This window comes from Ictalurus punctatus, chromosome 7 (assembly GCF_001660625.3).
Source record: "Ictalurus punctatus breed USDA103 chromosome 7, Coco_2.0, whole genome shotgun sequence".
In the NCBI taxonomy this organism is placed as follows: domain Eukaryota; kingdom Metazoa; phylum Chordata; class Actinopteri; order Siluriformes; family Ictaluridae; genus Ictalurus; species Ictalurus punctatus.
The window spans coordinates 14,264,810-14,280,519 of record NC_030422.2 but is presented as its reverse complement, the minus strand read 5'-3'; the positions used below and the strand labels follow the sequence as shown (position 1 = coordinate 14,280,519).

At 39.0% G+C, this 15,710-nt stretch overlaps 1 protein-coding gene across 6 annotated transcripts in view; it reads left to right on the top strand.

Moving 5' to 3' along the window:
• The first annotated feature begins 2,713 nt into the window (after positions 1–2,713).
• dock11 (dedicator of cytokinesis 11) overlaps positions 2,714–15,710 on the top strand; it is an 82,785-nt gene continuing 69,788 nt past the window's right edge. For 4 of the 6 annotated variants that reach the window (XM_017472259.3, XM_017472258.3, XM_053681307.1 and 1 more), the window contains exons 1-5: positions 2,715–2,964; positions 10,346–10,462; positions 10,903–10,992; positions 11,168–11,250; positions 15,574–15,634. In XM_017472259.3, coding sequence (XP_017327748.1) covers positions 2,863–2,964; positions 10,346–10,462; positions 10,903–10,992; positions 11,168–11,250; positions 15,574–15,634 — 453 coding nt within the window. In that variant the 5' untranslated portion in view covers positions 2,715–2,862. Of the gene's footprint in view, positions 2,965–10,345; positions 10,463–10,902; positions 10,993–11,167; positions 11,251–15,573; positions 15,635–15,710 lie in introns of those variants that run through there. The other 2 variants (XM_017472260.3, XM_053681308.1) reach the window with 2 other exon arrangements.

Genomic DNA, 15,710 nt, shown 5'->3' with positions numbered 1-15,710 from the left:
ACAGCGTAGCGTGGGGGCGTAATGACGTGTGCTGTTAATCGATCTATGATCTATAGCATGTAAAACGGGAACATGAAAGGAGTATTCTAAACGCAACTCATGTAAGCACCTTAATCATAATATTGTCTTATTCAGAATAAGCTCAGTAATTAGATTGTTGTCCATGTATGCGGAGTCATTTAGATAGACATCAAAATGGTAGGCCTTTGGGTGTCAGAAATGTGTCCTACATTGTCCCAGACAAACTTACTACTTGTCCGACATTTGGTCTGTTTGCATCTAGTCACCTTAATCAGCTTTCATGTTTTCAATGATTCAAATGATGTAAATGATAAAGTTCAATGAATGGGAAAAGCCTGTTTTCAGACGTATCTACTGTAATCTACCTTATAAGACAATGATTTATCATTGTGATTATTAGAGCTGGGTATTGTGACCAATTTGGTGATTCGATTCTTATTTATATGGTTTCGATTCGATTTGATTTCAATTTCAATTGGATTCAATTCAATATCGATTCGTTTATCAATATTTTATTTAAAATGTTAGTTTTGCAGACATGGAATCCATGTTTTAACACAAATGCTGGTAACGGAAACCCTGCTCCTTAGCTATATTACTGAAATACACATTTATTTTAACAATAAGGCCCACACAATTATGTTTAATTACGTTTTACTTTGAGTAACAAACATTGTAACAAGAAATCATCAAAATGTGCACACAAGGCACAATGCACATTACTGTAAAAAAGAAAAACTTTGTAAATGTGCAACAGTGAAATTCATTTACAACTTGAAACGTTTAAGAAATAAAACCCGTTTTAAAAATTCAAAACATGAAAGATAGCGACATCGTCAGGACGAGAGGCGAACTACAGATGATATTCACATCGCAGCAAATAAAACGCATTAGGAATAGATTCGGGCATTTCCCGAATCGGTATAGTTTCCTTATATTGAAGATCGATTAAATCTGAGAATCGATATTTTTTAGCAGCCCTAGTGATCATTGTGTAAAACAAGAATGAAAACTCTTGTATTACAACATACTTACCACGAGATGTCGCATTATGTTCGGGCAACCATCCAGGCTTCCCTGATCTGATCTCCTTCACTCTGCTAAACTATTCTGCACAAACGTCTAAGAGATGTAGTTCAGTTAGTATGATGTTTGCAATAGTACAATAATAAACAATGGAACTGTATCGGTTCAGGAGGTTGTTTTTTCCAACAACAATCACCATGCACAACAATTCACCACTGTGCATTTCAGCCTATTCCTAGAATCAGCTCATTGGACCTATGTTACTAGGTTGTATTGCAGATCATTCTGCTTACTGCACTGATGCTTCTCATATTGATGCACTGTAGAAGTGTAGAACTCTGGTCGCTCTGTAGATCACACCTACTCTGCTGCACATCCGTGGTTCCATACCTGCTGTTTTGCACCATTTTCACAATACATTACCCAAATTATTCCCTGGGGTTAATTCCCTAATATTGCACTGACCCTTTCATATTTACCCAAATACTGTGTATACACTTGAGGTCATAAGTTTACATATGCCTTGCAGAATCTGCTAATAGTAATAAACAATTATGTATTATATAAATAACAACAACAATAATAACAGGGATCATAAAATTAGCATTTTTCTTTTTTCTCTCTCTCTTTTTTTTTTTTTTTTAAATTTATGAACAGTCCAAGAGACACAATAATAACTGAATTTACACAAATGAGCCAGTTCAAATGTTTACATACACTTGATTCTTATTACTGTGTGTTGTTACCTGGATGATCTACTGTTTTTATGTTTTGTGATAGTTCATGAGTGCCTTACTTGTCCTGAATTCTTCACTGTTTTTCAGAAAAATCCTCCATGTCCGGCACGTTCTTTGCCTTTCCAGCATCTTCTGCATATTTGATCTCTTTCCAACAGTGGCTATATGATTTTGCGATCCATCTTTTTACATTGAGGCCAACTGAGAGACTCGTACATGGCTATAACTGTTACAAAAGGTGCAAACATTCACTGATGCTCAAGAAGGCAACACGATATATATGGGGGGGGTGGGGTGGGGGGGGGGTGGGGGGTGTAGATGCCCGGTATAAATTGTTATTATTTTGTCTTTTGGGAAACATGTAAATATCTTATGCTTCTGAAGGACAGTACTAAATGGAAATAAAAGAGATTTAAACACATTTTTTTTTAGGTAAACAACATAATAACTTACCCCAATCGTCCTGTTTAAACAGTTATACTCCTTGTATCATGTTGCCTTCTTAAGCATCAGTGAATGTTTGAACCTTTTGTAATAGTAAAAGCTTGTGAACTTGTTCATTTGTGTACATTCAGTTATTATTGTGTCTCGTGTCTTACTGTCCTAATAAAGTGATCTATCTATCTATCTATCTATCTATCTATCTATCTATCTATCTATCTATCTAATAGGCGAACTGCGCTTCAGATGGTTTCAGGTTAGTTTTCTTCCTATATTTGTTAATAATAATAAAAAAAAATCTGTGCAATAAAATGCAATCTAAGGACAATATCTACAAAAGGTGTAGATATTATTTTATTTAATATTATTTTAATTTAGTTAATTTTTATGTGGTTTATTTATTTATTTATTTGTCCTCCATTTTAAAAAAGATATCTATATATTATTTTATTTAATTTTATAGGAGTTTGTACGTCAATCTGGCAACCCTTCTGTGGGCGGTGCAGCGCCGCTGAGCAGCTTTACTTCTTGGTCGCGCCACATCTGTCTCTGTCTCAATCACACCTGGATTTAAGGTAATGTCTCGGATTTCACAGGGAAAGTTGATGGAACTGTTAACCGTCTAAAGTCAAAAGCCATGTCCGAAGTGCGGAAATTCACCAAAAGGCTGAGTAAACCCGGGACAGCGGCGGAACTCAGGCAGAGCGTGTCGGAAGCTGTCAGGACGTCTATTGCTGTGGTTAGTAACCTCTAGTTTATATCCACTCTAAAGGAACAGTGTCCTGTTGGTGGACATACTCTAACTCTCACCTTCATCTCGCATGCGTGCACAAATGCATAACGCTTTTATTTCCACAGGTATAGGCTCATATCTCGTTTCATTCGCGACCCAAATGTAAAGCGGTCTCGGACACTGTTTCCCGTTTGCCACCCGGTAGTTGCAGTGAACTGATGCTGCGGTGTAACACACACGCAAAAGCTCTTACTTACTCACTCATGTGATTTGTGTGTTTCAGTGCATTGGTTGAAGATTTTTTGAGGGGTGTTGTTTGAATGTAATGACCCAGTATTCCCCTGATAATGGCTGTCCCACTAGCCCGATGTTCCTGGTGTACAGACCACATGCACATGGACTGTTTGCTGTCTCTCCTTTGTGTTCAGAAAAAGCGGCCCATGTGCTTGTTCAGTCTTATTTTAATTGCTTACTTCATTTTTTCTTCTTCTTCTCTATATTATGTTTGCGCTTATGTGTGTTCTTTGGAGACTATTGTTTGAAGAGTGAATGTAAGCTGTGTCCTTGTTCAGAAAGGATGAATGGATTCACAGGCTGAAGAAGGGGTTATTAAGATGTTGGCTGATGATGCTGCAGTAAATGATGCAGGAGGGGAAAAAATGGCTGCAGTCTGTATTTCGAACCTGACAAGTTTTCATGGGCCGCACAACGAATTCAGTCTCTCGTGGTGCCCTGTCTCGAGAGGACGAACGGTCGCCAGGCAGTGCTGTATGGAGGTCGTAGTGATGCTGAGGGAACCCTTCGAGGGTTTCTTTTCAGCTGTGCTTTCTGTACATTCTTGCTTTTATTCTACATGCTGCTGAAGCCTGTCCTCTTGACCGTCACCTCTTCACCATCTTTGTACTGGGACTTTACTGTGGTCCAACAATAAGCCAGGTTGTCATGGCGTGCCTTGGGATTACAAACACTTAGGTATGTTGTGTCTACGCCTGGTGTCAAATGTCTTGGGTTCAAAACTTAACTAACTTTGATCATTTTGTTCAAATGAACATAGTTCATGTTTAAAAATGATATTACCCGGCAAGGTCTTTGTACCTTAACAAAATATGTTCTTCAGTCTGTCTCTGTTCCTGGAACTGAAAATAATTTAGGCCTACAGATTTAAATGAAAACAATTCATACGCATAGCTTACGTTCAGAAAAGGGCCATGATGGGTTCAGGGTATTGTGTTTATACACAGAGTCCACCAGCTGCCTTTTACATTTGTGTTATTCTAAGTGAAAGTTATCTGGAAAAGCAATTAGCCCTTCAGACCTCTGAGAAAGACCTCAGTTAGTCTAGGACACCGTTGTTGTTGAAATTTCTGCAACTGAGATTTTGTCATAAAGATTAGTTGTAAATATTTCAGCGTAGCGTCTTTCTTCGGATACGGAAGTAAGAACTTCACCATAGCTAACCCAAGCGCCAACGCCCTGCAAATACAAAGTGGTCTGCTGCTAGCAAACGCTTCCTTTTCCCTCCTGCTTGTGGTTTGACGATCTGTAATTCGTCTATTACACTTTGTGCTGCTTTATATTATACTGTAGCATTACAGAGTGAAGGGTTTTGCAGTTACAATACCCACTTTGGTTAATCTCAGGCCAGAGTACTGATTTCTTCTATAAGGAGATGGGTGTACCATTTATTATGAAACAGTTCCTTGTTCAGAGTACAATGATGAAAGTTTGTTTGGGGTAGAACTGAGAGGGTTCAACAGTGCAGGCAGAAGGCAGTAAGACGCTGTAATTCGACCAGTGTTGGAAGCCTGGATTGTGGTTTCAAAATCCTTCATGCACATGCCTTGACGCATGACAGGAAGCTGTTAAGCTTGCGGGTATGCAGATGTTATAAAGTGGATATAAACTTGTGTTGTTGCTTTTGAGTGACATGCGGCGTCTTTTTATATTATCGAATGATTAACATAGAAAATCAGCATGCACTGGTATGATATCTATATGAAGTAGTTCCAAGGATTCTTACGGAATTTCCTATGAGCACCAAATCCTGTTGAAACTCGGCTGCAGAAACAATGAGCAGATTGTAAAAGACACTGACTCGAGTTAAAATAGTGCTGAACGTGGTGCTTCTTATCATTTGCGCTAGCTTGTAAACACCGATTGGTCAGCTTTAGGGCTAAAATTCAGAAAAAGCAGAACATCACTTACTAACGTCTTACTCCTTCCTTTCTCATTTCCTGCAAAATATAAGGCCCTAAAAGCAGTGAGCACATTTACATTCTAGGTATGAGGGTTAAGGTTTACATTCTCAGTTCAAACAGGTATGTCAAGTTTTTTTTTTTTTTTTTTTTTTTAGTTTTTATTATAAAATTTTCTCCTGATTTCCACAGAAGTACCCAGGTTCATATTAATAGTACTTTCGGTTGCCACACAGCCTCCACTGATAAGTAGATCAAGAGGTCATGACAGTGTCATATTAAGAGGCTTTGTAAGTTCCAAGCAATACATAATTTGCTTTGGTACTCCGATACATAATCATATATCCAGAGATGAAAGGAATTTCCCAAAATAATTCTGTTCTTTTAAAAGATTTTTAGACCAAATGTTAATGAACACTTTGCTTTAAATATTATTTTAGAACGACAGAAAAAAATTGACATTGTAGTAAATACTTGAGGTAACTTACTTAACTTAATAATACTGTAGAGGGTATGTTAATAGTAGTTAAATTCAATTCAGTTTTACTTGTGTAGTGCTTTTAACAATGGACATTGTCTTGAAGCAGCATTGCAGAAACATATAAACACGGGATACAGATTTTAAGTGTGTGAATTTATCCCAAATGAGCAAGCCAGAGGACATGATGACAAGGAAAAACTCCCTAAGATGATATGAGGAAGAAACCTTGAGAGGAACCAGACTCAGAAGGGAACCCGTCCTCATCTGGGTAAAAACGGACAGTGTGAAAGGAAAAGAAAGTTCATTATGGTTTTTATATGAATTCTGTTTGTTGAACTAGTCCACTGTTCACTAAAAGTGACCTGAGTGCAAAACTGCATGTGGTAATTGCAGGCCATAGCAGCAACCGTAGTCCCAGCAACCACAGTGAGAATGTCCATGTGGAATTGAGGTCCAAAACCATTTCCATGGTACCAAGCGACACCATCCTCAGCAATCTCCAGACTGTAGCCTCCAGTTGCTGACAGCTCCATCCAGAGGTAGGGCATCAGGATGGATCAGGCAGGTCCGGAGAGAAGAAAGGGTCAGGATCACTGGCAGTGTATTCCAACTAATGGTGTTGGGGAAATTGTATAAAATAAAAACTTTCAAAATGGCAGATTGTTGGGATCCATTTGGAGCAGAACATATTATTATAGCCAAACTTTTTCAAAGAAAATTTGTGTGCCGTGTAATAATAAAAAAAAATAATAAAAAATTGAAAGTAAAACTGCAGTGAAGAATGAGCTGGTCTAGCAGGAATTCATAACGCCCAGGGACACATGGTGTTGAGTTGCTCCTCACTGCATTAAGAATTTTTTCCTTTGTGTGATCAGAAATTGTCTGTGGTTGTTTATGTAAAGCATTTTAACAATCCTTTGGACTAAAACGAGATCTACAAGAGTTTACATTTTGCAATAAAAAAAAAAGTTTGTATCTGTTGTGATTTGGCAGTTTTTGATTACATGTGATTATCTACAGGCCTGAATATAAAACTTGCAGAACCATAATCCTCTCTGATTAACTTGATTCTGGTCCAGTGTAATTAATAATGTCACAAACATATGGATAATTCTGTGTGACATTATGATTAGGATTAGAGGATGTAGGGCATGTTTAAAATGATTACATGATGTACATGTTTTAAAGTGCTAAAAATTGGTTCTTTATGCAGCATTCTTAGATATTTTCATAGCACGTTGTTTGAAGGCTTCATGACACTTCCACCGCAAAAAATGACCTCTTGACAAGTGGAAATATCTTGAATGTAGTCAAATCTATCTAGTATTTCCTATTATAAGATTACAATAAACTAAATATCCATCAATATCACTTATCCTAGACAGGGCTGCAGGGAGCCTGGAGCCTATCCCAGGGAACTCAGGGTACAAGGTCGGGGATACGCTGGATGGGGTGCCAACCCATCACAGGGCACAGTTGCACACGCAGTCACACACCCATTCACACGCTACTGACAATTTGGAAATGCCATTCAGCCTACAGCGCATGTCTTTTTGGTCTGGGGGAGTAAACCAAGGTACCCGAAGCACAGGGCAAACATACCATGCACTCCATTCCACACACACAGGGTGGAGGCGGGAATCAAACCCCACAACCTCAGAGGTACAAGGCAAACGTGCTAACCACTAAGCCACCGTGCCACCCAATAAACCAAATAAAATATTATTAAACCTATTTCAAGCCATTTATACTCATTTCAAGCTTGAAATAATCTTGTTCTATTGGCAGATAATTTTGCTCATTTTATTCACGCATTTATTTCTAGAAAGAAGCAGAATTATCTGCCAATAGAATAAGAAAACTACAAGCGTATACTTAGAAATACTAGTTAAATTTGACTATATTCAAGATATTTTCACTTGCTTAGATGACATTTTTTTTCAGTTTACATTAGTCCTTAATGGCAATTGATGTAAACCTACACAAACAGTGCTTATTTATTCTTTTATCTTTAGCAGAAAAAAAGAGTAGTTTCTTTGTTTATAGTGACACCTGAGAGACACTGTTTTGTGTTGACATAGGTTGTGTTGGTGGCACGGTGCTGTAGAGGGTAGCGTTGCCATTTAACTGCTCCAGAGTCCCCTGAGCTCAGGTTAATGTCTGTGTGTAGTTTGGCATGTTCTCTCCATGTCCTCATGAATCTCCTTTGGGTTCTCTGGTTTCCTCCCATTTCCCAAAAGCAAGTCTGTTGGTTTGATTGGCTACCGTTATTCACCGTGACCCTGTCCAGGATAAAGCAATTACTGAATGAATGAATAAAGAATAAATGAAAGAATGACTGAACAACTGAAGGTTGTAGCTCAGTGTATGTCTGGTATATCAGAGTCATAGCTGTCCAAGTAAGATTACTCATTTAACCATTCAGTGAGCCTTTGTGCACTGTCGATGTTTCATCCTAGGATAAAGGTGATCGGTCAGAATGATTTACAGTGACCCTTCACTCGAAGCGGACAAATGGAGACAATCCACAGTGTCAATATACCCCTGTCAGCATAAGAAAACTACTGGACCCCCTCACTGTAGTTGTGAAGCATTCAGTCATGTACCGTTTTGGTGTACGCCCACTTGTTTGAGAATATAGTAAAAAGTTAAACAAAGGGTCCATATCACTTTTCTTTTCCCCCACATCTATATTGACCAGTGCCTTAAGTTTCTGAACCAGATTTGTGACTCTCAAATGTGAATTCATATTTGTAATAAGGGGTTTATGTACCGTAACCATACTATAACCTCCCTCTCTATGTAGTTTTTGCTGATAGTCTGGGCATGTCCTGCATGGACATTCCCTTGAAGAACAGTTGCTCTTCTGTTTTTCCCTTACTCATCGCACTAATGCATGAGCATCACCATCATTGAATTTCCAGCTCCATTTACTGATGTCTTTCCCTTAAATCTTAAAGCAGATGCCACTTTAGTCACTGTTCTTATTGAAACACAGCCAGTTAAGCAGTCTTTGTTACTCAAGCGACTGCTCCAATAATAAACCTTCTGTCAATGTTAACTAGGCATTTTTCTTTTGCCATCTTGAGCCAAAATTGAGGCCAACTCGGCCTGCTCAGCTTTTTTTAAAAGTACTTGCTGCACAATTGCATCAATTGTATCGTACCGTACATTTGTCTTTAAGCACTTGTTATTTTATGTTCCTCATTTGTAAGTCGCTTTGGATGAAAGAATCTGCTAAATGAATAAATGTAAATCTCCACCTCAGGTTTTCCCTTTCATTTGCTACATAGTTCTGTATGTTATGTACATTTTCACTAGGCTTGCTGCGATAGTCGGTTTTCCCGGTGTTACACGGTGTTCGGGCCGCACACCGATTACATCACTCGCCCACCACAGCACCACCCCCACTGTCGTTTTCCTTTTTTTTAGTAATAAAAATCATTTAGTTTAGATGGAGAACAGATGCTACAATTAAAAACTGAACGTGTCTGCTCACTTCAGCATGAGGCGAATGAGTCAGAGTCGAAGCACAGATTTCATTTCATCACATCACATGACGAGAGTGAGGCGAGCTGACTGACAAGACGATGGCGGAAGATTTGGTTTCAAAAGTTCTATGTTTAATATAAGCGAGTTTGTCATTGTACCATTTTGTTGTTGTTGTGTTTTTCATTAAGAATAATAATAAACCCACCACTCAAGCAATTGCTGCCCCCGAACTGCTGCTAAAACGAAAACAAAAGTAAAATGCTCGTGTGGGCCATGCGGGCATTCATAAGCGATTTAAAAGTGAGGGGGGAACAGAGGGAATCTATCTCACGTGACCTGACCACAACCATATGTGCTTTTTGAACATCCCAATCGCCCACCTCTTTTTTGCTGTTTTAATAACCTCAACCATTCTGGGAAGGCTTTTTACTGCATTTTGGCACGTGGCTATGGGGATTTGTTCTCATTCAGCCACTAGAGCATTAGTGAGATCAGACACTGATGTTGGGTGAGGAGGCCTCGTGTGCAGTCAGTGTTCCAGTTCATCCCAAAGGTGTTCAATGGGGTTGAGGTCACGGAGTTCTTCCATATCAACCTTGGAAAACCATGTCTTCATGGAACTTGCTTTGTGCACAGGGGCATTGTCGTGCTGGAACATGTTTTGGCCTCTTAGTTCCAGGGAAGGGAAATTTTAATGCTACAGCATACAAAGACATTCTAGACAATTATGTGCTCCAACATTGTTGCAAAAATTTGAGGAAGAACTAAATGGGTCTGATGGTCAGGTGTCCACATACTTTTGGGCATCGAGTATAGCTTTTGCAGGTATACTATGAAAAATATCTTTAAGTAAGTGTTAACATAGGTGTAAAATATAGCGGCAAGGGTGATCAAAACAGAGTTTTGTTGGTTTCTATAGATTGAAATCCCTTCACCCAAAGTAGTGTCACATGTTTTTGGAGGCGTTATTGTTGCAACATGCTGTCATACACCTAAAAGGTAACTATTATGCCATATGATGCTGTATATCTGCTGTTTTCTGTTTTCTGCTTTGAACAAGCAGCAGCATTTATGACTTCGAAAGAACTGAACTTTGGTTCAATTTTGGTTGAGTAGAGCAGAGTTATGGTAAGATATCCCATCGTTTGAGTAGTTCAGTCATCTTATTAATGTATATTCTTATTTCTGTTTCTGTGTGTGTGTGTGTGTGTGTGTGCAGGAACAAGCAAAGATCATCGAGCCACTAGACTATGAAAATGTGGTGTTCCAAAGGAAAGCGCAGATCCACAGTGATCCTCAGAGAGACCTGCTGCTGTGGCCAGCTGATGACGTCTCAGTGAGTCCACCAAAAATAACTCTCATTATGATATAGTAGAGCTCAGTGCAGGCGGCTTTAAGAACACACCGCCAGTTTGGAGTATATTTAACCCAACACCATGAGGAGTACTTTTAACCCAAGATCTTACTCTAACATAAAGTAAACAAAACAGTAGAAGGTTATGTAGTATCAAATAGAAGGCGCTGACTATCAAATAGATGGCGCTCTGTCAAAAGATATCTATAATTTTATATCTGTATCTTTGCTGTGTGATGGAGAAACGTGCTTACTTTTATTTAAAATAGTACAGATCCATTTTTGGTTTTTCAGTATGTTTGTTGATTAGGATCTGCAACAGTATTGGATATTTCATCGATAAGCTTCTGAGTTTGGGCTCAGTCATACAGGATGCTTTTTAAGCAGCCAGTTAATGCTTCCTTTAAACTGCTTTTTTTCAGGAGTTACGAATCGAGCGTCAGAGACGAACGACTGTCTCATCTGTACCTCAGAATGCTGAGCAAGAAGCGAAAAGCCTATTTGCAAAAGAGGTACTTCGCAGAGCGTCTGATTCTGATTTAAAAAAGCTTGACGAATACGTATTCCCGGACTAAGCACAATGGTTTTGTCACACTTTCCTACCTTACTCACTTTCCTACCTCACTCATGTTTTTCTGAGCACATCTGGTGCTGTGATGTAGTAACTGGTGAATGTTCTTTTGGCAGTGCATCAAAATGTACAACACTGACTGGCACATGATCAGTTACAATTATGAGGCTTACTCAGGATGTTTCCGCGCTCTTCCCAGGTAGGATGCTCCAGGTTTTTATTATTATTATTATTATTATTATTATTAATCGATTGTCATGTGTCAGTGTATGAAAAGCTGGGTCTTCAATGTTTGACATATTTGACAGTTATGTAAATAGCTCACTGTTAAATAACTTACTGATTATCTTAAAACTGAAGTGTTACTGTATTTGTTTAGAAACCCTATACGTAAAGCTTTTGTTATAGCACAGTGAATATAAACCCAGTTGTTTCCCCAGCAGTTAAACTTCACTGATCTTATTTAAGAAATTGTAATATTATTAACTTAGTGAAAATACACAGTAGTGCCATATGGTTAGTAGAGATGCACCGATGTATCGGCCGATAAAGGCAAATTTTCACGTTATTGGCTGATAGTTTAAAAACATCCAATGATCAGGGCCGATTATATCCTGTCAATCAAAAGAGGGTGGGAAAACACATCGATTTCGTGGTGTGTCTGTAAAGGTGATGTCTCTTGTGTGGAATGTCAACAAAACTGCAGTTTGTAAACTCTATAAGCTCTGCACTGCTAAAATTTTACACCGGACGCTGCAGCAGTGAAGCGGGAGTTTCGGCGACGAGTGTAATTATTTTTTGCCGCGCTGCTCATCCTGAATTAAAGCACCAGTACACTGTTGAAAGATTTGAATGAAGATGAGTTGACAAAAAACTATATATTGCACAGAAAAATATATTTGTACTGTAGTATATTTCATATCCAGTTAGTGTTAATGTATAAAAAAGTTGATATTATATATTACCAGTTTGATGTTCAGTGATAAAGTAGAAATGCTTTTGTTTGTGGTGAGTGAATGTGAGACTAACAGGAGGTTTTTTAGATTCCAGTCAATGTTAATATGAATGTATAACATTCAATAAGTTAAGATATCTTACTTTAATCTTCAAAATTTAGTTTATGTGTTAATGTTAGAGTAATGTGTTTTCTGTTTATGAGACCAGTTTACTGTGAAACAACTTTTTGTGGAATTAATTATTATTAATTTAAAAGAAGGCATAAAAGGCAGAACTATCGGTATCGGCCGATAACACTCTGAATAATCGGTTAGCGGTATTGGCTGAGAAATTTAGTATTGGTGCATCTCTAATAGTTAGTGAATCCTTTACAATCATCTGAATTTCAGCATAAATCTTCTCTAAATGGTCTTCTAAGTCATGAAACCAGATCCCAGTATTACAAATAATGCGTAAAATTACACTCAACGGCCACTTTCGTAGGAACATCATACTAATACTGGGTAGAACCTCCCTTTGCCCTCAGTTTGCTCAATTTGCTCGAGAACCAAGAAAACCTTCTCCACACCATTACACCACCACCAGCCTGAAGTGTTGACACAAGGCAGGTTGGCTCTATGGATTCATGCTGTTGGCACCAAATTCTAACCCTACCGTTTGAATGTTGCAGCAAAAACCATGATTCATCAGACCGGGCAACGTTTTTCCCATTTTGAACAGTCCAATTTTCCTGAGCCTCTGCCCAGTGTAGCCTCAAATTCCTGCTCTCAGCTGGCTGGAGTGGAACCCGATGTGGTCTTCTGCTGTTGTAGCCCATCCTCCTCAAGGTTTGACATGCTGGTCATTCTGAGCTTTTCTGCTCACCACAAATATCAAGAGTGGTTCTTTTATTTATCGTAGCCTTTCAGTTAGCTCAAATCAGTCTCCCCATTCACCTCTGACCTATCTAATCAAAAAGACATTTCTGCCAACAGAACTGCTGTCCATTAGATGTTTCAGCAGTTTCGGAAATATTCAAACCAACCTGCAACCAGCAACCTCTCACAACATGTCAAAGTCACTGAGTTTTTTTTTTCTCATTTCGATGTGAACTTTAACTGGGCATCTGAGGCTCTCTTTTATTAACCGTTCTTTTATGCATGACTGGCTGATTAGTAATTGCATGACTGTAAAAGACGGTTTGGCTTGCCAGTTTAACATCTGCGAAAAAAATGCTGGATATTTACAAGTAGTTGACACAGCTCCGGGACATTATACAGCTGGAATTATCCACTGCACGGGTGAATTTTGAACAAACTTCGACAATGAAGATTTGGGCTGTAGCTGCTGAGATGGTTTTCAAGTGTATTGCACGAAACAGTGATCTGGACTCAAAGTGAATACAGTTGATTTCTACTCCCCTTTTTTCCCCGGGATGTGTACTGACATTTATGTATCATAATACCTGTTTTTTTCTGAATAGTATGAGCCCTATTGTAAAGAGACTGTAGGATTAAGCGGGGTGAGAGAGGGAGGGTAGGTGGGGTGTGATGTTGAACTATCACGTATGTTTATGTTTTGCACATTGTTTTTCAAATTTATAATTATAATAATAGGGCCGCACGGTGGCTTAGTGGTTAGCATGTTCGCCTCACACCTCCACTGACGGGGGTTAAATTCCCATCGTGGACCTGTGTGTGCGGAGTTTGGATGTTTCCTCCCCCAGTCCGAAGATATGCATGGTAGGTGGATTGGCATGTCCATAAGTGTCCGTAGTGTATGAATGGGTGAATGTGTATGTGAGTGTGCCCTGTGATGGATTGGCACCCTGTCCAGGGTGTACTCTGCCTTGTGCCCGATGCTCCCTGGGATAGGCTCCAGGTTTCCCATGACCCTGAAAAGGACAAAGCAGTATAGAAGATGGATGGATGGACATTACTGTGCAGATGTACAGCTGTTCCTAATAATGTGGCCAGTGAGAGTATTTACTTTCCATTCCTTGTTGCAAAGAATGATCTGAAATCTTTAGGAAAAACCTATGTGAACCTATAATTCCAGTTACAGGTGTGAAAACCTTCATCAGAAAGGGCTTTATCCAAACAGCCTACCTGCCGCACCACCACACTGACAAAGAACCCATTCTGAATTTTGCAGTCAGTATTGTAGTCAGTAAGCAGTATTGCTTTGTAGCTTTTGTAGATATCATCAGAATACGTAGGACTAATCTCTTTGACATGGGAATCTCACTAACACATAGATGGTGGGCATTGTGCATGGCATGACATACTTGTTGGGCAATCAGGAGCCACTGGAACAGTTTTGCATAGATTCTGCAAGTCTCTGGATCTGTACTAGAGGGATGAACACCATTCATTCCACAGATCTTCCCTCAGTCCCTCAGTTTGTGTTAGATGATGGTGGAGGAGAGCACTGTCTAAAACACTCCAACATCACTACAAAAATTCTCCCATATGTGCTCAACTGGGTTGATATCTGGTGACTGCAAAGGCCATTGCACATGATTTACATCAGTTTCCTACTCATCAAACCATTCATTGAGCCCACATACTCTGTAGATCAGTGGTCACCAACCCTCTTACTTGAGATCTACCTTCCTGCAGGTTTCATCTCCAACCAAAATCTCACACGCCTGTTTTAGTTGATCAAGAACTTCTTAAGGCAGTAATTAGATGGTCAGGTGGGCACGATTATGGTTGGAGTTACAGTCTTCAGGAAGGTCAATCTTCAGGAACACGGTTGGTGACCACTGCTGTAGATGGAAGCCATGCTAGTGGACCCAAACCCTGCCGGTAGAATTTCCCTCACAGCATAACAGATCCACTGTTTTTGCCTTTAATTTGTCCGTATACCAATACTACTAATTTGTCTGTATAAATACACGTACCAGAATTCTGCACAGCATAGTGATCACTAAAACAACAAATTTAAACCAATCCACATATTACTATGAATTGAGCAAAGCATTGAATCTGTTCTGTGTGTGGGTTCTCCACATTGTGGGAATTGCAGAACCATATTTGGCCATTTTTAAAACTCAAAATTCCTGAAAAAAGAAACATTGAAGACCTGATTTGTGAGTTTAGGCTCTTGGTCTTGCTACGAGACTCAACTTTGGTTAAGCTTTAATTCCTAGACAGATAGCTGATATGTTCCTGTAGAATTTCCTGTTAGGAATCTAGAATTGTGCAAAACCGTGACGCACTGTTTTTGTGCAACTCCTACACGATTAGTCTTAGTACTGGGTAAGTGTAGTTATATCTGAGGTCTGAATACCAATGTGTGCAGGTTTGGTATTAACTCCTCATTATGTGTGGTCAAGTCAACTCTGAAAATATGGCCCTTAATGAATAATAATAATAAAAAAGTACATTATGCGTGATATTTAGTTTTATTGGGTTCTTTTAATCTATTTTTGATCAAATTTGAATTTACTCCAAAATTCAGAAATTCTTTTAAGGTTCACAAGCTTTCTAGTGCCAATGTAAATTCACAATGTTTTCAGTGTAGTCGGTTGTTCCAGTGCCCTGCTAACAGTCTAGCTATACTGCTTTGTTTTCTGTTCCAGTAAAGGGACTAAGACTGAGAAACTCCCATACCACGTGTTTGAAACTGATGAGGGAGAGGAGGTAAGAGGACTTCAGTGTATGTCTGTGATTCTGAATTCCTGATCAGTGTGCTAAAATGTGCTCTCAAGCTAGAATC